Source organism: Balaenoptera musculus, chromosome 1, assembly GCF_009873245.2.
Source record: "Balaenoptera musculus isolate JJ_BM4_2016_0621 chromosome 1, mBalMus1.pri.v3, whole genome shotgun sequence".
In the NCBI taxonomy this organism is placed as follows: domain Eukaryota; kingdom Metazoa; phylum Chordata; class Mammalia; order Artiodactyla; family Balaenopteridae; genus Balaenoptera; species Balaenoptera musculus.
Window position 1 is genome coordinate 115,821,581 of NC_045785.1, and position 24,409 is coordinate 115,845,989.

Below are 24,409 nucleotides of genomic sequence, written 5' to 3' on the forward strand. Positions count from 1 at the left end.
ACTTCAACTTACATTCTTCAAGCTGTCAAAAGCTGGAGAAAAACTACAGCTGAAACCTGAAGTTCATAGTTTCATTAAGGTGAGAACTTCACGGAGGAAAGTCAACTCTCCAAAAGGATAATGTTTTGTGTTTGCTTTCGGCAAACTGGACAGGTGCTATTGGAGAGGATATGGTGTGGAAGACCCTGATATTTAGTACACTTACAGCTCACAGAACTTAGGAGCTTCCTTTTAGGAAATCCACATCCCAGACACACAGTTAAGAGGACATGGACTTCATAAGGCAGAGACACATGCTGTGGTACCCACACAACCCTACAAACTGTTGAACACTTAGTGTTCAACACTAAGTCTAATGCAGGCGGATTGCCCAAAGTTGGACAAATTATTCTGAGAGATGTATATAAAAGTAGACACAGACCAGGTATAACTTGAGGACACATTTCTCAAAGTCAATTCCTTGCACCTAACATAGTCCGGGGAAATTGAGTCAGGATAAACCCCTACTGCTGACTTTTCATCTCTCCCTCATACCAGTACATCTTGCTGCCACTGCTTGGTCCTCTTCCCCATTTCTTAGCATTGTTTGCACTGGCTGCTGTCTCCCTTTTTAAGAGTGGGGTGGAGACTTGAGACACTGGCATACGTGCCCTTGTTAAGTAGGAATGTATATCTCAAGCCAGATTTAACTTCAGGAGAGTGATTCAAGAGTGAACAATGTACTGGGAGGAAGGGAAGAAGATAGTTTTATGAGAAGAAAAGAAAGATGCACTTTAGGAGGACAGTGGAAGCATTGAAGGGGTAATTGATCAACTTCATCTCAGACTATATATATTTTTTCTCCATCCAGGTTATTAAGGTCAAAAATTGAAATGAAATGGATCAATTCAGATCAACTGGTCTAAACAGCATTTAATTGAAGAATACCTAATACAGACAGCCTCTTCAATCAGATTGTGAGTTACTGGAGAGCAGCAGTACACAGGTTCCTTCCCAAACCCAGGTTAGTCAGAATGGGATAATTCCTGGATAAACAATTCCAAAATCTCAACATCTTATTACAATAGAAATGTATTTCTCATTCATTGCAGCCCACAGCTAGGACAGGGCTCTGCTCTATGTAAATATTCAGGGATATTATGTTGTTCAGTATCTGTTGAATGAATAAAATGATTAATGGAAAATATGCACTATACGTAGTTACACAAGTTAATATAGATGAGTAAAAATAACCAAATTCACAGGAAATCAAATATCAAATATTTATAGCATGAAAAGATTGTCAACCTCACTGATAATCTGAAAAATGAAGTTAATATAAAATTTACTTTTTTCTTATGTTTAAGTGTACTAGAAGACCACTGAGGTTCCAAAAGAGGGGTTGGCAAAATTTTTCTGTAAAGCACCAAATAGTATATATTTTAAACTATGCAGGCCCTAGAGTCTCTGTTACGAATGCTTAACCTTGCACTGGCTACAAAAGGAGCCATAGACAATCCATAGATGAATGAGAAGGTTTGTGTTCCAATAAAACTGTATGGTGGACATTGAAATTTGAATTTGATATAATTTTCATGTGTCACATTCTTCTTTTGATTTTTTCCCCAAGCATTAAAAAAATCTACATAAGAAAATTTTGTGATAATTTAAACTTCACCAAAATGAACATGTCTTTTCAAAAGTTACCTTTAAATCATGAAAAGGCAAGCCATAGATTGAGACATAATATTTGCTAGTCACATAGCCACTAAAGACCCTGTACCCAGAATTTATAAAGGATTCTCAAAACTCAGTATTATGCAAACAAACAGATGAATTTTTAAGATGGGCAAAAAAAAAAAAAAAAAATACATAGGTGGCAAATAAGGACATAAAAAGATGCTCAACCTAATTTATCTTTAGGGAAATGCAAATTAAAACTACAGTGAGATACCACTATGCACCAATTAGAATGACTAAAATTTAAAAAGATTGACCATACCAGGGGCTGATGAAGATGAGGAGGAATTAGAACCGTCATACAATGGTGGCAGGAATGTTAAATGGTACACTACTTGGCAAAAAAGTTGGATAGTTTCTTTGTTTTTTAAAATTAACATGCACCTACAATGCTAAACTCTGAGGTGGATGCAGAGCAACTGATATTCTCACACATTGCTCAGGGGAATGAAAAATGCTACAGCCACCTTAGAAAACAGTTTGGCAATTTCTTATATATTTGAAATATATTTACCATATGAACCAACAGTCTCACCCCGAGATTTTTATTCATTGAAATGATAACACAGGTTCACACAAAAATCTGCATGGGAATATTTGCAGCAGTTTTATTTGTAAATATGTCAAAGTGTCAACAATCCAATTGTTCCTCACTTGGGAAATGGATAAACAAACTTTGGTGGGTCCACACATTGAATTCTATGCAGCAATAAACAGGAATAAACTGATACACACAACTAGGTGGATGAATCCTAAACATACTATACTAAGTGAAAGAAGTCAGACTCAAAATGCTACGTACATTTTAACTTCCATTTTAGGAAACTCTGGAAAAGGGAAAAGTTTAAGTTAAGAAACTATATCAGTGGTTGCCAGGAGCTTGGATTGGAGGAAGCGTTGACAATAAAGTGGCATGAAGGAAATTCTTGTTATGATGGAACTGTTCTAATCATTAGGAACATGATCTTACCTTCTGTTCCTTATTTTTCTTACTAGGAGAGTAAAAAGAAGAACACTATCAACCCTCTAGAGCTAATATAAGATTAAATGACAAAATAATTGCAAAACACCAGATACCAAATACGTGATCAAGAAATACACTGTAAGGAAACTATATTCAATATCCTGTAATAAACCATAATGGAAAAGAATACAAAAAAGAATACATTCATATGTATAGCTGAATCAGTTTGCTGTACAGCAGAAATTAACACACATTATAAATCAACTCTACTTCAATAAAATACATGTAAAAAAAATACATTGTAAATTTCAGTGTTAGCTATCTACTTTCCGCCATTGTACTCCAAACTAAATTAATTATTCGTCAGTGTTTGCCTAACGCAAGTCTTTGCCTGGAGCAACTTCCTCATAGGATCCACACATGTGAGAACCAGGCAGTATAGCTGGAGAGCTACTTACCTGTTAGTACCTGAATAAGTAAGTGGAACCAGTTATTTCACATCAGACAGGGCTAGAATTACTTCCAACATACACTAGTGACTTCATGCAAATCATCAGAAGCTGCCTTATTTGGTACACAAATTACCCAATTATGGCCCCTCCAGGAGATCAATTCTGAAAAGATATCATTGTTTTGGACTAAAGCAACTCCACCCTAGGATAGGGGTTGGCAATTGAAGCACAGACTGGATTTCAGCTGCTCTGCCTTCTTCTTGGGTTTCTTTGAGCAGGGCACAGCTTGTTCAACCTGTTCATTCTTGACCAGAGTTATAGTCTGTAAAGATCACAACCAAAGTATAAATCCAAATATTGCTTGGGTCTTAAGTGTCCCTATCTGATTTGCAGCCCACAGACTATTTGCTTTTAAGCAATGAACTAGACTCCTACGGAGGCATGTCTTTCGGAAAAATCATGTTTATTATGTTTTCCAAATTATAAAAGTTATAGATGCAAAATTAGGCATTGAGATGGTACAGAAAAGTATTAAAAAAATGAAAAACACCCCATTCCTAAGAATTAATGGCTACTATATATATTGTGGTATTTCAACCATATGTATACATATATACTTTTTTTTTCTGTACTTAGATCTTAGCTCCATAAACATCAATATTAATGACATCCAGGTTTTTAGAAGAACAGCTCTAATGAGGTTTCCAAATATGATTCAGGATTGAATGGTTCTTCCTTGCTTTTCCTGGCCTTGGTGACCTTGAAGAAGAAAGAGATAAGATAAACAATGAGATGACCCTGATTATACATTTCTCCCTTCACTCACACTGTGTCACATTGCTATGGGCTGCATCCCTTTTTCTCTTCCCGTCTGAGGGGCTCTTCTCCCACTCTCACCTATATTCTTTAGTGAATTCTTGTCTTTTGAGTCACCACCCCCAATTCTTTGTTAGGACCCTGAAATGAGATATGCATTCACACCCAGCGTGAGTGCATGTGGACAGGCAAGAGTTGTTGGAGAACAAGAGAGAGGAAGGAGCAGGTGTACTCAATGCCAAGAGTTGAAGGGAAAGTTCTTACTGGAAAGAAAGGTGGAAGGAAGGGGCAAAAGTTATTCCTGGCACCATGTTGTGAAGGAAGGATTGGGATATCTCATTGAGAGTCTGAATAATGGCAAGATCAAAGAGCATGTGCATGTTGGTGGGAATGTAAATTGGTACACTATGGAGAAGAGTATGGAGGTTCCTTAAAAAACTAAAAATAGAACTACCATACGACCCAGCAATCCCACTACTGGGCATATACCCTGAGAAAACCATAATTCAAAAAGAGACATGTACCACAATGTTCATTGCAGCTCTGTTTACAATAGCCAGGACATGGAAGCAACCTAAGTGTCCATCGACAGATGAATGGATAAAGAAGATGTGGCACATATATACAATGGAATATTACTCAGCCATTAAAAGAAATGAAACTGAGTCATTTGTAGTGAGGTGGATGGACCTGGAGACTGTCATACAGAGTGAAGTAAGTCAGAAAGAGAAAAACAAATACCGTATGCTAACACATATATATGGAATCTTAAAAAAAAAAAAAAAGGTTCTGAAGAACTTAGGGGCAGGACAGGAATAAAGACGCAGACATAGAGAATGGACTTGAGGACATGGGGAGGGGGAAGAGTAAGCTGGGAAGAAGTGAGAGAATGGCATGGACTTATATATACTACCAAATGTAAAATAGATAGCTAGTGGGAAGAAGCCGCATAGCACAGGGAGATCAGCTCGGTGCTTTGTGACCACCTAGAAGGGTGGGATAGGGATGGTGGGAGGGAGACACAAGAGGGAGGAGATATGGGGTCATATGTATATGTATAGCTGATTCACTTTGTTATAAAGCAGAAACTAACACACCGTTGTAAAGCAATTATACTCCAATAAAGATGTTTTAAAAAAAAGGGAGATCATCAGAGTAGCTACTTCATAGGGTTATTCTGAAAATTAAATGAGAAGATCTATGTAAGATATTTAGCACATGTCCAAAATTATCCATATCATCCACTCAAGCAAGCTCTGTTCCACATTGACTATCTTCAGTAATAAGCAAATTTGACATTAGCTGATTCCACATGTTTTGTGCAATGATTGGGTCCTATGGGATTAACTGCAATTAATTACTCCAAGTTTGATGTCCTTTTTCCTACATAGGCATCTATACACAGACTAGAAATCCAGAGAGCGCTAAAAGCACCATCATGATGAACGGCAGGGAGTAAAATTATAGTTTGAGAGTTTTTTACAACCTCAGTCACAAAAGAGATTTTGGGGAGAACACTCAATCGTAAAGACATTTTTTATATCTACTGTTTCACTTAAATGTCAGATTAGAGAATAGGCTTTAATTAAAGTTTGTAATAAGTAAAAAAAAAAAAAAAAAAAGAGCATGTGCATTTCTGAGTGCCTGATATGTCAGCCTTTGTATTTGATCTGTTTGCATTCCAGTGCAGGCATACCTTGAAGATATTGTGGGTTCAGTTCCAGACCACTGTGATAAAGCGAATATTGCAATAAAATGGCACACAATTTATTTGTTTCCTCAGTGCATAGAAAACTTATGTTTATACTATATTGTAGTCTATTAATGCAATAGCATTAATTAATGTATTAATTAATGTATTAATGTACATACCTGAATCAAAAATACTTTATTGCTAAAAAGACATTAACCATCATCTGAATCTTCAGTGAGTCATAATCTTTTTTTTATGGAGGAGGATCTTGCCTGGATATGGATGGCTGCCGACTGATGAAGGTGATGGTTGCTGAAGGTTGGCGTGGTGGTAGCAATTTCTTAAATAAGACAATGATGAAGTCTGCTGGATTGATTGACTCTTCCTTTCATGGAAAATCTCTCTATAGCATGCATTGCTGTTTGATAGTGTAGGGGAACAAAGTTTGCCACCCCAAAATATGTCTTTCTGGCATGAGGATTAGTTTATGTTGATTATTTTTAAGAAACAGAAGAGTCTGTAAGTCTTCCTTTTCACCTCCCCTTTAGCTGCATAAAGAATTTAGATAAAGGGGCTGTTCCCAGAATAAAGGCCTCATCAGAGGTATCTGCAAAGAATATGAGCTAGGTGTAGTGGAGGAAAACTTGGCAGGGCCCAGAGATCAGAGTCCATTATGTGTCCCATCCTCTCTGCATGCCCAGAAAACATTTGTTTACCAAAATATTTGTTTTTCCATCTTCATGTGAATTGTCTTTCTCCCCAGTGGAAGTCCCAAACAACTACCCCCAACATCCTCTTTTGTCATTAACTGAAGATGGTATTTAAGGTAAGGGTTTCAGCCATCTTGGTGAGTTACTCACTTTTTCTGGGTCTCTCCCATGTATACATGCTATTAAACTTTTGTTTGCTTTACTTCTGTTAATCTGTCTCCTGTCAATTTACTTCTTAGACCAGCTGAAGAATCCAGGAGGGTAGAAGAATTTTTTTTCCTCACCGACAATAGCATTTTACACACAGTAGAACTTCTTTCAGTATTGGAACCAAACTTCTCAAACTCTGCCACAGCTATATCAACTAAGTTTGTGTAATATTCTAAATCCTTTGTTGTCATTTCAACAGTATTCACAGCAGCATCATCAGGAGCAGATTCCATCTTAAGAAGCCATTTTTTTTTTGCTCACCCATAAGAAGCAACACATTATACGTTGAAGTTTCATCATGAGATTGCAGCAATTCAGTAACATCTTCAGGCTCCACTTCTAATTCTAGTTCATTTGCTATATCTACCATATCTATAGTTACTTCCTCCACTGAAGTCATGAACCTTTCAAAATCATCCATGAGGGTTGGAATCAAACTTCCTTCAAATTTCCTTCAAACTCTCATTCATGTTGGTATGTTGACCTCTTCCCATGAAATAGGAATGTTCTTAATGACATCTAGAATGGTGAATCCTTTCCAGAAGGTTTTTATTTGACTTTGCCCTGATCCATCAGAAGAATCATATCTATTGCAGCTATAGCCTTGTGAAATGTATTTCTTAAATAATAATCCCTGGGCTGCAGAATGGATCTTGTGTTAGCATGATAACAACATTAATCTCGTTGTATGTCTCCATCAGTGCTCTTAGGTGATCAGGTGCATTGTCAATGAGCAGTAATATTTTAAAAGGAATCTTTTTTTTTTTTTTTCTGAGCAGTAGGTCTCAACAGTGGGCTTAAAATATTCAGTAAACCATGTTGTAAACAGATGCACTGTCATCCAGGCTTTATTGTGCCATTTACAAGAGCAGAGGAGGAGTAGATTTAGCAATCTTAAAGGCCCTCAGATTTTCAGAGTGGTCAGTGAACACTGATTTCAACTTAGTCACCAGCTGCATTAGCCTATAACAGGAGATTCAGTCCATCCTTTAAAGCTTTAAAGCCATGCACTGACTTCTCCTCTCTAGCTATGGAAGTCCTAGATGGCATCTTCTTCCAATATAAGGCTGTTTCATCTTCAGTGAAAATCTGTTGTTGAGTGTAGCAACCTTTATCAGTCGTCTCTGCTAGATCTTCTGTATAACTTAGCTGCAGCTTCTACATCAGCAGCACTCGCTGCTTCACCTTGTACTTTTATGTTATAGAGATGGCTTCTTAAACCTCATGAACCAACTTCTGCTAACTTCAAACTTTTCTTCTGCAGATTTCTCATGTCTCTCAGCCTTCACAGAATTGAAAAGTGTTAGGGCCTTACTCTGGGACTATTGTAGCTGGTTTGACCTTCTATCCAGACCACTAAAACTTTTTCCATATCAAAAATAAGGCTGTTTTGCTTTGTTATTCATAGGTTCACTGGTGTAACATTTTAAAATTCCTTTAAAAAGCTTTTCTGTGCATTCACAACTTGATCAAAGAAATTCGCCATTTTATATGGGTGTGTGGTTCATGGCACTCCAAATGATTTCAATAGTAACATCACTTATCACAGATCACCATGACAAATATAAGAATAATGAAAAAGCCTGAAATATTATGAGACTTGCCAAACATGACACAGAGACTCAAAGTGACAAATGTTTTGGAAAAATGGCACCAGGAGACTTGCTCTACACAGGATTGCTACAAACCCTCAATTTCTCAATTTGTAAAAAAAAAAAAAAAAAAAAAAAGCAATATCTGGAAAGCACAAGAAAGTGAAAGTGGAGTGCAATAAAACAAGGTATGGCTGTATTAACTTTTGTTAGTGTTCCAGGAATCCATCCCACATGAATGTGTATATGTGAGTTTGACAAAGACCATGGAATTTGCCCTGTAGGACCAAACACCTCTGTTGTAGACAAGTATGTGTATCTCACTAAAGGCAGGTAACTTTGTGTTCTGAAATGCTCAGGGGCATCCTTGATCATTTAGATCAAAATGAGTTCTGTTAACTATCCTCTGGGATAAAAGGTATTTCTTCCATTCTATAGATGATGAATCAGAGGTTCCTAGTATTTAAGTTATTAGTCACCTAGCAAATGACAGAGCCAGTATTTGAAACAAATCTGCCTTAAAGAAGTCCAAATTTACTAAATAATCTACCTGGTCTGAAAATTCAAACAATTCTACAATATTGAGCTTAGATATCATATCCTTTGATAGCCTCTCTGAAGTTTCTCTCTTCAATATGATTAAAAATACCCTTAAGTGAAAACTATAAGATGCTGATGAAAGAAATTGAAGATGACACAAACAGATGGAAAGCTATATCATGTTCTTGGATTGGAAGAATCAATATTGTTAAAATGACCATACTACCTAAGGCAATCAACAGATTCAATGCAATCCCTATCAAATTACCAATAGCATTTTTCAAAGAACTGGAAAAAAATTTTTTAATTTGTATAGAAACACAAAAGACTCCAAATAGCCAAAACAATCTTGAGAAAGAAGAACGGAGCTGGAGGAATCATGCTCCCTGACTTCAGACTACTACAAAGCTACAGTAATCAAAACAGTATGGTGCTGCCATAGAAACAGAAATATAGATCAATGGAACAGGATAGAAAGTCCAGAAATAAACCCACACACTTATGGTCAATTAACCGATGACAAAGGAGGCAAGAATATACAATGGAGGAAAGACAGTCTGTTCAATAAGTGGTGCTGGGAAAACTGGACAGCTACATCTAAAAGAATCAAATTAGAACATTCTCTAACACCATATAAAAAAATAAACTCAGAATGGATTAAGGACCTAAATGTAAAACCGGATACTATAAAACACCTATCACAAACATAGGCAGAACACTCTTTGAAATAAATTACAGCAATATTTTTTTTGGATCAGTCTCCTAGAGTAATGGAAATGAAAACAAAAATAACCAAATGGGACCTAAGTAAACTTAAAGTTTTGCATAGCAAAGGAAACCATAAACAAAACGAAAAGACAACCTATGGCCTCAGAGAAAATATTTGCAAATGATGCTACCAACAAGGGATTAATTTCCAAAATACACAAACAGCTCATACAGCTTAATATCAAAATAACAAACCCAATCAAAAAATGGGCAGAGGATCTAAATATACATTTCTCTAAAGAAGACATATAGATGGCCAACAAACTCATAAAAAGATGCTCAATATTGCTAAGTATTAGAGAAATGCAAATCAAAACTACAATGAAGTGTAACCTCACACCAGTCAGAATGGAAATCATTAAAAAGACTACAAGGGGGCGGAGTCAAGATGGCAGTATGGGAAGACACCAAGTTACCATCTCCCCACAACTAGGGAGCCTGCCTGCTGCTGGTGGAGGACCCTGATGCCCAAAGAGATGGAGGAACCCTGAAATGAATGGGTAGGATGTGGGGGGACTGAAGGGGGAGGCCAGACAGGATCGGCACCCCTGAGGCTAGGGAGATCAGGAGAGGCAGGTGGGAGGGGTCCTCTGGGAGGAGGAGCTGGAGAGGAATGGAGGGCGATTGCCCCACCCACTCGGGCCCAGGGAGCCTGCTGAGCTCCCAGGCCAATGCCCTGCCCTCCAAAGGCCCCTCCAGGCCACGTGGGTCCTTGGGGACATGGGAGGGAGGTCAGGGAGATCAGGAGAGGCAGGCAGGAGGGGCTCTCTGGGAGGGAGGAGCAGGAGAGGAGAGGAGGGCGTTTGCCCCACCCACTCGAGCCCAGGAAGCACGCTGGGCTCCCAGGTGAGGTCCCCTGTGCTCTGAGACCTCTGTTCCATTGAGCCTAGTCCCCACCCCCCACTGCCCCCAGAGCCTTTTCCAGCACTGTGAGTCCTAAGCATAGGCCCTGCCCACTGCCCAAACCTTGCCCTTGCTTAGGCCCCACCCTCCACAGTCAAGGCCTTTCCACCTTTTTTTTTTCTTTTTTTTCCTTTTTTTTTTTTCCCTCCTCCTCTTTTTTACTATTGTGGTACTGTTGTACCTTCCAGTTGATAATTCATTTATATTTTTATTTTTATGTTCTTTCTAACATACCTGTTAGTTTCCTAGTCCAATTTTATTTTTTACCTTGTTATTGTTCTCTCTCTTTTTTTTTTTTTTTTTTTTTGCCACCCCACACGGCTTGCAGGACCTTGGTTTATGAGCCAGGGGTCGGGCAGAAGCTCCTGCAGTGGGACTTCCAAGTCCAAACCACTGGACTAACAGAGAATCTCAGACCCCAGGGGATATTCATCAAAGTGAAGTCTCACAGAGGTCCTCAACTCAGCACCAAGACCCAGTTCTACCCAATAGCCTACAAACTCCAGCTTTGGAAGCCTCAGGCCAAACAGCAAGTAAGACAGGAACACCACCCAACTAATTAGTAAAAAAAAAAAAAAAGTGAGATGGCAAAAAAATACGTCACAGATGAAGAAGCAAGGTAAAAAACCTACAACACCAAATAAATGAAGAGAAAACATGCAATTTACCTGAAAAAGAATTCAGAGTAATGATAGCAAAGATGATGCAGAATCTTGGAAATAGAATGGAGGCACGGATTGAGAAAATACAAGAAATGTTTAACAAAGATCTAGAAGAAATAAAGAACAAACAAAGAGAGATGAACAACACAATAACTGAAATGAAAAATTCACTAGAAGGAATCAATAACAGAATAACTGAGGCAGAAGAACGAATAAGTGAGCTGGAAGACAAAATGGTGGAAATAACTGCTGAGGAGCATAATAAAGAAAAAAAAAATGAAAAGAATTGAAGACTATCTCAGAGACCTCTGGGACAACACTAAATGGACCAACATTTGCATTATAGGGGTCCCAGAAGAAGAAGAGAAAAAGAAAGGGTGTGAGAAAATATTTGAAGAGATTATAGTTGAAAACTTCCCTAACATGGGAAAGGAAATAGTCATCCAAGTCCAGGAAGCACAGAGAGTCCCATACAGGATAAACCCAAGGAGAAACATGGCAAGACTCATATTAATCAAACTAACAAAAATTAAATTCAAAGAAAAAATATTAAAAGCAGAAAGGGAAAAGCAAAGATAATATACAAAGGAATACACATAAGCAGATTTTTCAGCAGAAACTCTGCTGGCCAGAAGGGAGTGGCAGGATATACTTAAAGTGATGAAAGAGAAAAACCTACAACCAGCATTACTCTACCCAGCAAAGATCTCATTCAGATTTAATGAGAAATCAAAAGCTTTTCAGACAAGCAAAAGCTAAGAGAATTCAGCACCACCAAACCAGCTTTACAACAAATGCTAAAGAAACTTCTCTAGGTGGGAAAAACAAGAGAAGAAAAAGACCCACAAAAACAAAGCCAAAACAATTTTAAAAAATGGTAATAGGAGCATACATATCAATAATAACTTTCAAAGTAAATGTATTAAATGTCCCAACCAAAAGACACACACTGGCTGAATGGATACAAAAATAAGACCCATATATATGCTGTCTACAAGAGACCCACTTAAGACCTAGGGACACATACAGACTGAAAGTGAAGGGATGGAAAAAGATATTCCATGAAAATGGAAATCAAAAGAAAGCTGGAGTAGCAATACTCATATCAAATAAAATAGACTTTAAAATAAAGGCTGTTACATGAGATAAGGAAGGACACTACATAATGATCAAAGGATCAATCCAAGAAGAACATATAACAATTATAAATGTTTATGAACCCAACATAGGAGCACCTCAATATATAAGGCAAATGCTAACAACCATGAAAGGAGAAATCGACCGTAACACAATAATAGTAGGGGACTTTAACACCACACTTACACCAATGTACATATCATCCAAACAAAAAATAAATAAGGAAACACAAGCTTTAAATGACACAATAGACCAGATAGGTTTAATTGATATTTATAGACCATTCCACCCAAAAGTGGCAGAATACACTTTCTTCTCAAGTGCACACGAAACATTCTCCAGGATACATCACATCTTTGGACACAAATCAAACCTCGGAAAATTTAAGAAAATTGAAATTGTATCAAGCATCTTTTCTGACTACAACACTATGAGATTGGAAATCAATTACAGGAAAAAAACTGAAAAAACACAAATACATGGAGGCTAAACAGTGCACTACTAAATAATCAAGAGACCACTGAAGAAATCAAAGAAGAAATTTAAAAATACATAGAAACAAATGACAATGAAAACACATCAACCCAAAACCTATGGGACGCAGCAAAAGCAGTTCTAAGAGGGAAGTTTATAGCAATTCAATATCACCTCAATAAACAAGAAAAATCTCAAATACACAATCTAACCATACACTTAAAACAACTACAGAAAGAACAAAGAAAACCCAAAGTCAGTAGAAGGAAAGAAATCATAAAGATCAGAGCAGAAATAATGAAATAGAAATGAAGAAAACAATAGCAAGGATCAATAAAACTAAAAGTTGGTTCTTTGAGAAGATAGACAAAATTGATAAACCCTTAGCCAGACTCATCAAGAAAAAAAAGGGAGAGTACGCAAATCAATAAAATTAGAAATGAAAAAGGAGAAATCACAACTGACACTGCAGAAATGCAAAGGAATATAAGAGACTACTACAAACAACTTTATGCCAATAAAATGGACAGCCACGAAGAAATGGACAAATTCTTGGAAAGGTACAATTTTCCAAGACTGAACCAGGAAGAATTAGAAAATATAAACAGACCTATCACAAGTAATGAAATTGAAACCGTAATTAAAAATCTTCCAACAAACAAAAGTCCAGGACCAGATGGTTTCACAGGTGAACTCTATCACACATTTAGAGAACAGCTAACACTGATCCTTCTCAAACTCTTCTAAAAATTGCAGAGGGAGAAACACTCCCAAATTCATTCTAGAAAGCCACCATCACCCTGATACCAAAACCAGAAAAAGACATCCCCAGAAAAGAAAATTATAGGCCAATATCACTGATGAACATAGATGCAAAAATCCTGAACAAAATACTAGCAAACAGAATATAGCAACACATTAAAAGGATCATACACCACAGTCAAGTGGGATTCATCCCAGGGATGCAAGGATTCTTTAATATACACAAATCAATCAATGTGATACACCACATTAACAAATTAAGGAATAAAAACCATATGAACATCTCAATAGATGCAGAAAAAGCTTTTGACAAAACTTAACACCTATTTATGACAAAAACCCTCCAGAAAATGGGTATAGAGGGAACCTACCTCAATATAATAAAGGCCATATATGACAAACCCACAGCAAGCACCATACTCAATGGTGAAAAACTGAAAGCATTTCCACTAAGATCAGGAACAAGACAAGGATGTCCACTCTTGCCACTCTTATTCAACATATTTTTGGAAGTCCTAGCCATGGCAATCAGAGAAGAAAAAGAAAGAAAAAGAATACAAATTGGAAAAGAAGAAGTAAAACTGTCACTGTTTGCAGATGACATGATGCTATACATAGAAAATCCTAAAGATGTCACCAGAAAACTAATAGAACTAATCAATGAATTTGGTAAGGTTGCAGGATACGAAATTACTGCACAGAAATCTCTGGCATTCCTATACACCAACAATGAAAAATCAGAAAGAAAAATTAAGGAAACACTATCATTTACAATTGCAACAGAAAGAATAAAGTACCTAGGAATAAACCTGCATAAGGAGGTGAAAGACTTGTACTCAGGAAACTATAAAACACTGATGAAAGAAATCAAAGATGACATAAACAGATGGAGAAATATACCATGTCCTTGGATTGGAAGAATCAAAAGCAATCCACAGATTCAATGCAATCCCTATCAAACTACAATGGCATTCTTCACAGAATTAGAACAAAAAGTTTTACAAGTTGTAAGGAAACACAAAAGACCCTGAATTGCCAAAGCAATCTTGAGAAAGAAAAATGGGGTTGGAGGAATCAGACTCCCTGACTTCAAACTATACCACAAAGCTACAGTAATCAAGACAGTATGGTACTGGCACAAAAACAGAAATATAGATCAATGGTACAGGATAGAATGCCCAGAGATAAACTCACGCACATATGGTCACCTAAGTTACAACAAAGGAAACAAGAACATACAATGGAGAAAAGACAGCCTCTTCAATAAGTGGTGCTGGGAAAACTGGACAACTACATGTAAAAGAATGAAATTAGAGCACTACCTAACACCATACACAAAAATAAACTCCAAATGGATTAAAGACATAAATGTAAGACCAGACACTATAAATCTCTTAGAGGAAAACATAGGAAAAACACTCTTTGACATTAAACCACAGCAAGATCTTTTTTGTCCCACCTCCTAGAGTAATAGAAAAAAACCAAAAATAAACAAATGGGACTTAATTAAACTTAAAAGCTTATGCACAGCAAAGGAAACCATAAACAAGACAAAAAGACAACCCTCAGAATGGGAGAAAATATTTTCAAATGAAACAACAGACAAAGGATTAATCTCCAAAATATGCAAACAGCTCATGGAGATCAATATCAAAAAAACAAACAATCCAATTAAAAAATGGGCAGAAGACCTAAATTGACATTTCACCAAGGAAGACATACAGATGGCCAAGAGGCACATGAAAAGATGCTCAACATCACTAATTATTAGAGAAATGCAAATCAAAACTACAATGAGGTATCACCTCACGCCGGTCAGAATGGCCATTATCAAAAAATCTAGAAACAACAAATGCTGGAAAGGGTGTGGGGAAAAGGAAATCCTGCTGCACTGTTGGTGAGAATGTAAATTGATACAACCACTATGGAAAAGAGGATGATGACCTAGAGGGGTGGGATAGGGTGGATGGGAGGGAGGCTCAAGAGGGAAGGACATATATGCATATGGCTGATTCACTATGGTGTACAATAGAAACTAACACAGTATTGTAAAGCAATTTTACTCCAATAAAAATATATTTTAAAAAAGATACTATGTGGATTAAATGAGATAATGTAAAGAAAAAAAGTTACAAGTAACAAATGCTGGAGAGGGTGTGGAGAAAAAGAAACCTTCCTTACACTCTTGTTGGGAATGTAAATTGGTGCAGCCACTATGCAGAACAGCATGGAGGTTCCTTAAAAAGCTAAAAATAGAGTTACCATATGACCCAGCAATCCCACTACTGGGTGTATGCCCTGAGAAAACCATAATTCAAAAAGAGACATGGGGGGTCTGGGCAAGATGGCGGAAGAGTAAGACACGGAGATCACCTTCCTTCCCACAGATACATTAGAAATACATCTACACGTGGAACTGCTCCTACAGAACACCCACTGAATGCTGGCAGAAGACGTCAGACCTCCCAAAAGGCAAGAAACTCCCCACGTACTTGGGTAGGGAAAAAGAAAAAAGAAATAACAGACAAAAGAATAGGGACGGGACCTGCACCAGTGGGAGGGAGCTGTGAAGCAGGAAAGGTTTCCACACACTAGGAAGCCCCTTTGCGGGCGGAGACTGCAGGTGGCAGAGGGGGGAAGCTTCGGAGCCACGGAGGAGAGCACAGCCACAGGGGCGCAGAGGGCAAAGCGGAGCGATTCCTGCACAGAGGCTCAGCGCCGAGCAGCACTCACCAGCCCAAGAGGCTTCTCTGCTCACCAACCAGGGTGGGCGGGGGCTGGGAGCTGAGGCTCGGGCTTTGGTCGGATTGCAGGGAGAGGACTGGGGTTGGCTGCTTGAACACAGCCTGAAGGGGTTAGCGCAACACAGCTAGCCGGGAGGGAGCCCGAGAAAAAGTCTGCAGCCGCCGAAGAGGCAAGAGACTTTTTCTTGCCTCTTTGTTTCGCGGTGCGCGAGGAGAGGGGATTCAGAGCGCCGCCTAAACGAGCTCCAGAGACGGGCGCGAGCCGCAGCTATCAGCACGGATCCGAGAGAAGGGCATGAGACGCTAAGGCTGCTGCTGCCGCCACCAAGAAGCCTGTGTGCGAGCACAGGTCACTATCCACACCACCCCTCCCAGGAGCCTGTGCAGCCCACCACGGCCAGGCTCCCGTGATCCGGGGACAACTTCCCCGGGAGAACGCACGGCGCGCCTCAGGATGCTGCAACGTCATGCCGGCCTCTGTCCCCGGAGGCTCGCCCCGCATCCGTACCCTTCCCTCCCCCCATGCCTGAGTGAGCCAGAGCCCCCAAAGCAGCTGCTCCTTTAACCCCATCCTGTGTGAGCGAAGAACAGACGCCCTCAGGCGACCTACACGCAGAGGCGGGTCCAAATCCAAAGCTGAACCCCGGGAGCTGTGCCAACAAAGAAGAGAAAGGGAAATTTCTCCCAGCAGCCTCAGAAGCAGTGGATTAAAGCTCCACAAACAACTTGATGTACCTGCATCTGTTGAATACCTGAATAGACAACGAATCATCCCAAATTCAGGAGGAGGACTTTGGGAGCAGGATATATTAATTTTTCCCCTTTTCCTTTTTTTGTGAGTGTATATGTGTATGTTTCTGGGTGAGATTTTGTCTGTATAGCTTTGCTTTCACCATTTGTCCTAGGGATCGGTCTGTCCGTTTTTTTTTTTTTTTTACTTAAAAAATTATTTTTCTTAATAATTTTTCCTTATTTTCTATTTTTAAAAATTAAAAAAATATTTTTCTTAATAAGTTTTTTCATATTATTTATTTTAAAAAATTTTAAAAAATTTTTTCTTAATAATTTTTTTCTTATATTTATTATAAAAAATTAATAAATGTATTTTAAAAAATTAAAAAAAATTTCTTAATAAATTTTTTCTTAATAATTTTTTTCTTATTTTTTATTATAATAGCTTTATTTTATTTTATTTTATTTTATTTTATCCTCTTTCTTTCTTTCTTTCTTTCTATTTTTTCTCCCTTTTATTCTGAGCCGTGTGGATGAAAGGCTCTTGGGGCTACAGCCAGGCATCAGGGCTGTGCCTCTGAGGTGGGAGAGCCAACTTCAGGACACTGGTCCACAAGAGACCTCCCAGCTCCATGTAATACCAAATGGCAAAAATCTCTCAGAGATCTCCATCTCAACATCAAGACCCAGCTTCACTCAACAACCAGCAAGCTACAGTGCTGGACACCCTATGCCAAACAACTAGCAAGACAGGAACACAGCCCCATCCATTAGCAGAGAGGCTGCCTAAAATCATAATAAGGCCACAGACACTCCAAAACACACCACCAGACGTGGACCTGCCCACCAGAAAGACAAGATCCAGTCTCATCCACCAGAACACAGGTATTAGTCTCCTCCACCAGGAAGCCTACACAACCCACTAAACCAACCTTAGCCACTGGGGACAGATACCAAAAACAATGGGAACTATGAACCTGCAGCCTGTGAAAAGGAGACTCCAAACACAGTAAGACAAGCAAAATGAGAAGACAGAAAAACACACAGCAGATGAAGGAGCAGGGTCAAAACACACCAGAACTAACAAATGAAGAGGAAATAGGCAGTCTACCTGAAAAAGAATTCAGAATAATGATAGTAAAGATGATCCAAAATCTTGGAAATAGAAGGAAGAAAATATAAGAAACGTTTAACAAGGACCTAGAAGAACTAAAGAGGAACCAAGCAACAATGAAAAACACAATAAATGAAATTAAAAGTACTCTAGACGGGATCAATAGCAGAATAACTGAGGCAGAAGAACAGATAAGTGACCTGGAAGATAAAATATTGGAAATAACTACTGTAGAGCAGAATAAAGAAAAAAGAATGAAAAGAACTGAGGACAGTCTCAGAGACCTCTGGGACAATATTAAACACACTAACATTTGAATTATAGGGGTCCCAGAAGAAGAAGAGAAAAAGAAAGGGACTGAGAAAATATTTGAAGAGATTATAGTTGAAAACTTCCCTAATATGGGAAAGGAAATAGTTAATCAAGTCCTGGAAGCACAGAGAGACTCCATACAGGATAAATCCAAGGAGAAACATGCCAAGACACATATTAATCAAACTATCAAAAATTAAATATCAAGAAAACATATTAAAAGCAGCAAGGGAAAAACAGCAAATAACACACAAGGGAATCCCCATAAGGTTAACAGCTGATCTTTCAGCAGAAACTCTGCAAGCCAGAAGGGAGTGGCAGGATATACTTAAAGTGATGAAGGAGAAAAACCTACAACCAAGATTACTCTACCCAGCAAGGATCTCATTCAGATGTGATGGAGAAATTAAAAACTTTACAGACAAGCAAAAGCCGAGAGAGTTCAGCACCACCAAACCAGCTTTACAACAAATGCTAAAGGAACTTCTCTAGGCAAGAAACACAAGAGAAGGAAAACACCTACAATAACAAACCCAAAACATTTAAGAAAATGGGAATAGGAACATACATATCGATACTTACCTTAAATGTAAATGGATTAAATGCTCCCACCAAAAGACACAGACTGGCTGAATGGATACAAAAACAAGACCCATATATATGCTGTCTGCAAGAGACCCACTTCAGACCTAGAGACACATACAGACTGAAAGTGAGGGGATGGAAAAAGATATTCCATGAAAATGGAAATCAAAAGAAAGCTGGAGTAGCAATTCTCATATCAGACAAAATAGACTTTAAAATAAAGACTATTACAAGAGATAAAAAAGGACACTATATAATGATCAAGGGATCAATCCAAGAGGAAGGTATAACAATTGTAAATATTTATGCACCCAACATAGGAGCACCTCAATACATAAGGCAAATACTAACAGCCGTAAAAGGGGAAATTGACAGTAACACAATCATAGTAGGGGACTTTAACACCCCACTTTCACCAATGGACAGATCATCCAAAATAAAAATAAATAAGGAAACACAAGCTTTAAATGATACATTAAACAAGACGGACTTAATTGATATTTATAGGACATTCCACCCAAAAACAACAGAATACACTTTTTTCTCAAGTGCTCATGGAACATTCTCCAGGATAGATCATATCTTGGGTCACAAATCAAGCCTTGGTAAATTTAAGAAAATTGAAATCATATCAAGTATCTTTTCTGACCACAACACTATGAGACTAGATATCAATTACAGAAAAAGATCTGTAAAAAATACAAACACATGGAGGCTACACAATACACTACTTAATAACGAAGTGATCACTGAAGAAATCAAAGGGGAAATCAAAAAATACCTAGAAACAAATGACAATGGAGACACGACGACCCAAAACCTATGGGATGCAGCAAAAGCAGTTCTAAGAGGGAAGTTTATAGCAATACAAGCCTACCTCAAGAAACAGGAAACATCTCGAATAAACAACCTAACTTTGCACCTAAAGCAATTAGAGAAAGAAGAACTAAAAAACCCCAAAGCCAGCAGAAGGAAAGAAATCATAAAGATCAGATCAGAAATAAATGAAAAAGAAATGAAGGAGACAATAGCAAAGATCAATAAAACTAAAAGCTGGTTCTTTGAGAAGATAAACAAAATTGATAAACTATTAGCCAGACTCATCAAGAGAAAAAGGGAAAAGACTCAAATCAATAGAATTAGAAATGAAAAAGGAGAAGTAACCACTGACACTGCAGAAATACAAATGATCATGAGAGATTACTACAAGCAACTCTATGCCAATAAAATGGACAACCTGGAAGAAATGGACAGATTCTTAGAAATGCACAACCTGCCGAGACTGAACCAGGAAGAAATAGAAAATATGAACAGACCAATCACAAGCACTGAAATTGAAACTGTGATTAAAAATCTTCCAACAAACAAAAGCCCAGGGCCAGATGGCTTCACAGGTGAATTCTATCAAACATTCAGAGGAGACCTAACACCTATCCTTCTCAAACTCTTCCAAAATATTGCAGAGGGAGGAACACTCCCCAACTCATTCTATGAAGCGACCATCACCCTGATACCAAAACCAGACAAAGATGTCACAAAGAAAGAAAACTACAGGCAATATCACTGATGAACATAGATGCAAAAATCCTCAACAAAATACTAGCAAACAGAATCCAACAGCACATTAAAAGGATCATACACCATGATCAAGTGGGGTTTATCCCAGGAATGCAAGGATTCTTCAATATACGGAAATCAATCAACGTGATACACCATATTAACAAATTGAAGGAGAAAAACCATATGATCATCTCAATAGATGCAGAGAAAGCTTTCGACAAAATTCAACACCCATTTATGATAAAAGCCCTGCAGAAAGTAGGCATAGAGGGAACTTTCCTCAACATAATAAAGGCCATATATGACAAACCCACAGCCAACATCGCCCTCAATGGTGAAAAACTGAAACCATTTCCACTAAGATCAGGAACAAGACAAGGTTGCCCACTCTCACCACTATTATTCAACATAGTTTTGGAAGTTTTAGCCACAGCAATCAGAGAAGAAAAAGAAATAAAACGAATCCAAATTGGAAAAGAAAAAGTAAAGCTGTCACTCTTTGCAGATGACATGATACTATAGATAGAGAATCCTAAAGATGCTACCAGAAAACTCCTAGAGCTAATCAATGAATTTGGTAAAGTAGCAGGATACAAAATTAATGCACAGAAATCTCTTGCATTCCTATACACTAATGATGAAAAATCTGAAAGTGAAATTAAGAAAACACTCCCGTTTACCATTGCAACAAAAAGAATAAAATATCTAGGAATAAACCTACCTAAGGAGACAAAAGACCTGTATGCAGAAAATTATAAGACACTGATGAAAGAAATTAAAGATGATACATATAGATGGAGAGATATACCATGTTTTTGGATTGGAAGAATCAACATTGTGAAAATGACTCTACTACCCAAAGCAATCTACAGATTCAATGCAATCCCTATCAAACTACCACTGGCATTTTTCACAGAACTAGAACAAAAAATTTCACAATTTGTATGGAAACACAAAAGACCCCGAATAACCAAAGCAATCTTGTGAACGAAAAATGGAGCTGGAGGAATCAGGCTCCCTGACTTCAGAGTATATTACAAAGCTACAGTAATCAAGACAGTTTGGTACTGGCACAAAAACAGAAACATAGATCAATGGAACAGGATAGAAAGCCCAGAGATAAACCAATGCACATATGGTCACCTTATCTTTGATAAAGGAGGCAAGCATATACAGTGGAGAAAAGACAGCCTCTTCAATAAGTGGTGCTGGGAAATCTGGACAGGTACATGTAAAAGCATGAAATTAGAACACTCCCTGACACCATACACAAAAATAAGCTCAAAATGGATTAAAGACCTATGTGTAAGGCCAGACACTATCAAACTCTTAGAGGAAAACATAGGCAGAACACTCTATGACATAAATCACAGCAAGATCCTTTTTGACCCAGCTCCTAGAGAAATGGAAATAAAAACACAAATAAACAAATGGGACCTAATGAAACTTAAAAGCTTTTGCACAGCAAAGGAAACCATAAATAAGACATAAAGACAACCCTCAGAATGGGAGAAAATATTTGCAAATGAAGCAACTGACAAAGGATTAATCTCCAAGATTTACAAGCAGCTCATGCAGCTCAATAACAAAAAAACAAACAACCCAATCCAAAAATGGGCAGAAGACCTAAATAGACATTTCTCCATAGAAGATATACAGATTGCCAACAGACACATGAAAGAATGCTCAACATCATTAATCATTAGAGAAATGCAAATCAAAACTACAATGAGATATCATCTCACACCGGTCAGAATGGCCATCATCAAAAAATCTAGAAACAATAAATGCTGGAGAGGGTGTGGAGAAAAGGGAACCCTCTTGCACTTTTGGTGGGAATATAAGTTGATACAGCCACTATGGAGAACAGTATGGAGGTTCCTTAGAAAACTACAAGTAGAACTACCATACGACCCAGCAATCCCACTACTGGGCATATACCCTGAGAAAACCATAATTTAAAAAGAGTCATGTACCAAAATGTTCATTGCAGCTCTATTTACAATAGCCAGGACATGGAAGCAACCTAAGTGTCCATCATCAGATGAATGGATAAAGAAGATGTGGCACATATATACAATGGAATATTACTCAGCCATAAAAAGAAATGAAATGGAGGTATTTGTCGTGAGGTGGATGGAGTTAGAGTCTGTCATACAGAGTGAAGTAAGTCAGAAAGAGAAAAACAAATACAGTATGCTAACAGATATATATGGAATCTAAGGGAAAAAAAAAAAAAAAAAGGTCATGAAGAACCTAGTGGCAAGATGGGAATAAAGACACAGACCTACTAGAGAATGCACTTGAGGATATGGGGAGGGGGAGGGGTAAGATGTGACAGGGTGAGAGAGTGGCATGTACATATATACACTACCAAATGTAAAATAGATAGCTAGTGGGAAGCAGCCTCATAGCACAGGGAGATCAGCTCGGTGGTTTGTGACCACCTAGAGGGGTGGGATAGGGAGGGTGGGAGGGAGGGAGATGCAAGAGGGAAGAGATATGGGAACATATGTATATGTATAACTGATTCACTTTGTTATAAAGGAGAAACTAACACACCATTGTAAAGCAATTATACTCCAATAAAGATGTTTAAAAAAATAAAAAATAAAAATAAATAAATAAATAAAAACGAACTGGTAAAAAAAAAAAAAAAAAAAAAGAGAGAGACATGTACCACAATGTTCATTGCAGTACTATTTACAATAGCCAGTACACAGAACCAACCTAAATGTCCATCGATAAATGAATGGATAAAGAAGATGTGGTACATATATACACTGGAATACTACTCAGCCATAAAAAGAATGAAATAATGCCATTTGCAGCAACATGGACGGACCTTGAGATTATCATACTAAGTGAAGTAGTCAGAGAAAGACAACTATCATATGTTATTATTTATATGTGGAATCTAAAAAGATGATACAAATGAACTTATTTACAAAACAGAAATAGATTGATAGACATAGAAAACAAACTTATGGTTACCAAAGAGGATAGCAGTGGGAGAAGCGGAAGTAAATTAGGAGTTTGGGATTAACATATGCACATTATTATCTATAAAATAGGTAAACGAGGACCTACTGTATAGCACAGAGAACTATACTCAATATCTTGTAATAACCTATAATGGAAAAGAATCTGAAAATGAATATATATATGTGTGTGTGTGTGTGTGTGTGTGTAACTGATTCCCTTTCTTGTACACTTGAAACTAAGAAAACATTGTAAATTAACTATACTTCAATACAGAAAATTAAATTTAAAAATATCCCTAAAAAAAAGAATAATGAAAAGGAACTTTACACCCACTAAATGGCAAAAATTAGTTCTCGTTCCACCTGCTGGACTCTTCGTAGTAACAGCAGTCAAGTTTTCTTAAAGACTTCTACTTTGGAACAATGATCACCCCCCAGAAGATCTCACCTTGATGAAACTGTGAATTATGGATCTCAGCTGCCTCTTATCCCCACTTAATGCCAATTCAAAGCAGATGAGTTTAAGTTTATCGCCTTTCTCACAGTTGATTCTGGTCAGTCGTTGTCCATAAACCAGCACTTCCATCACTCCTGTATCATCTCGTATTTCATAATATATGCATTCATTAGATACCAATTTCTGCAAAAGAAAATTAGCATCCATCTTCTGAGAACTGGATCAGGAATCTCCACAACTTTGAAAAATATAGGGCGTTAGTGGAAACTGTTGTCTCAGACCAGTTAATATGAGCTGGAGGTCCAGAATTACAGGTACCAAATAGTGTAAGATATCTTGTTCAGTTTATCCTCCCATTTAAATTATCTTTCTATCTTTCCTTCCTTTAAGTCTTTGTGTGCTGGGTTCTTCTAGAAAACTGGATTACTTTCCTAATTTTTCCTGCTCCCATCTCAGAATAGCTGAGATTTCTTAAGAAACTTGGATATAGTGTGGTCTGATAAGCTGCACAGGTTTCTT

At 37.8% G+C, this 24,409-nt stretch overlaps 1 protein-coding gene across 3 annotated transcripts in view; it reads right to left on the reverse strand.

Annotated features, from left to right (window-relative positions):
• Positions 1-2,301: 2,301 nt before the first annotated feature.
• Positions 2,302-24,409, reverse strand: part of LOC118906184 (gamma-interferon-inducible protein 16-like) — a 53,148-nt gene continuing 31,040 nt past the window's right edge. For 2 of the 3 annotated variants that reach the window (XM_036873567.1, XM_036873579.1), the window contains exons 8-9: positions 23,882-24,073; positions 2,302-3,894 (exon numbers count right to left, since the gene is read on the reverse strand). In XM_036873567.1, coding sequence (XP_036729462.1) covers positions 3,814-3,894; positions 23,882-24,073 — 273 coding nt within the window. In that variant the 3' untranslated portion in view covers positions 2,302-3,813. The remainder of the gene's footprint in view (positions 3,895-23,881; positions 24,074-24,409) is intronic. The other variant, XM_036873573.1, reaches the window with a different exon arrangement.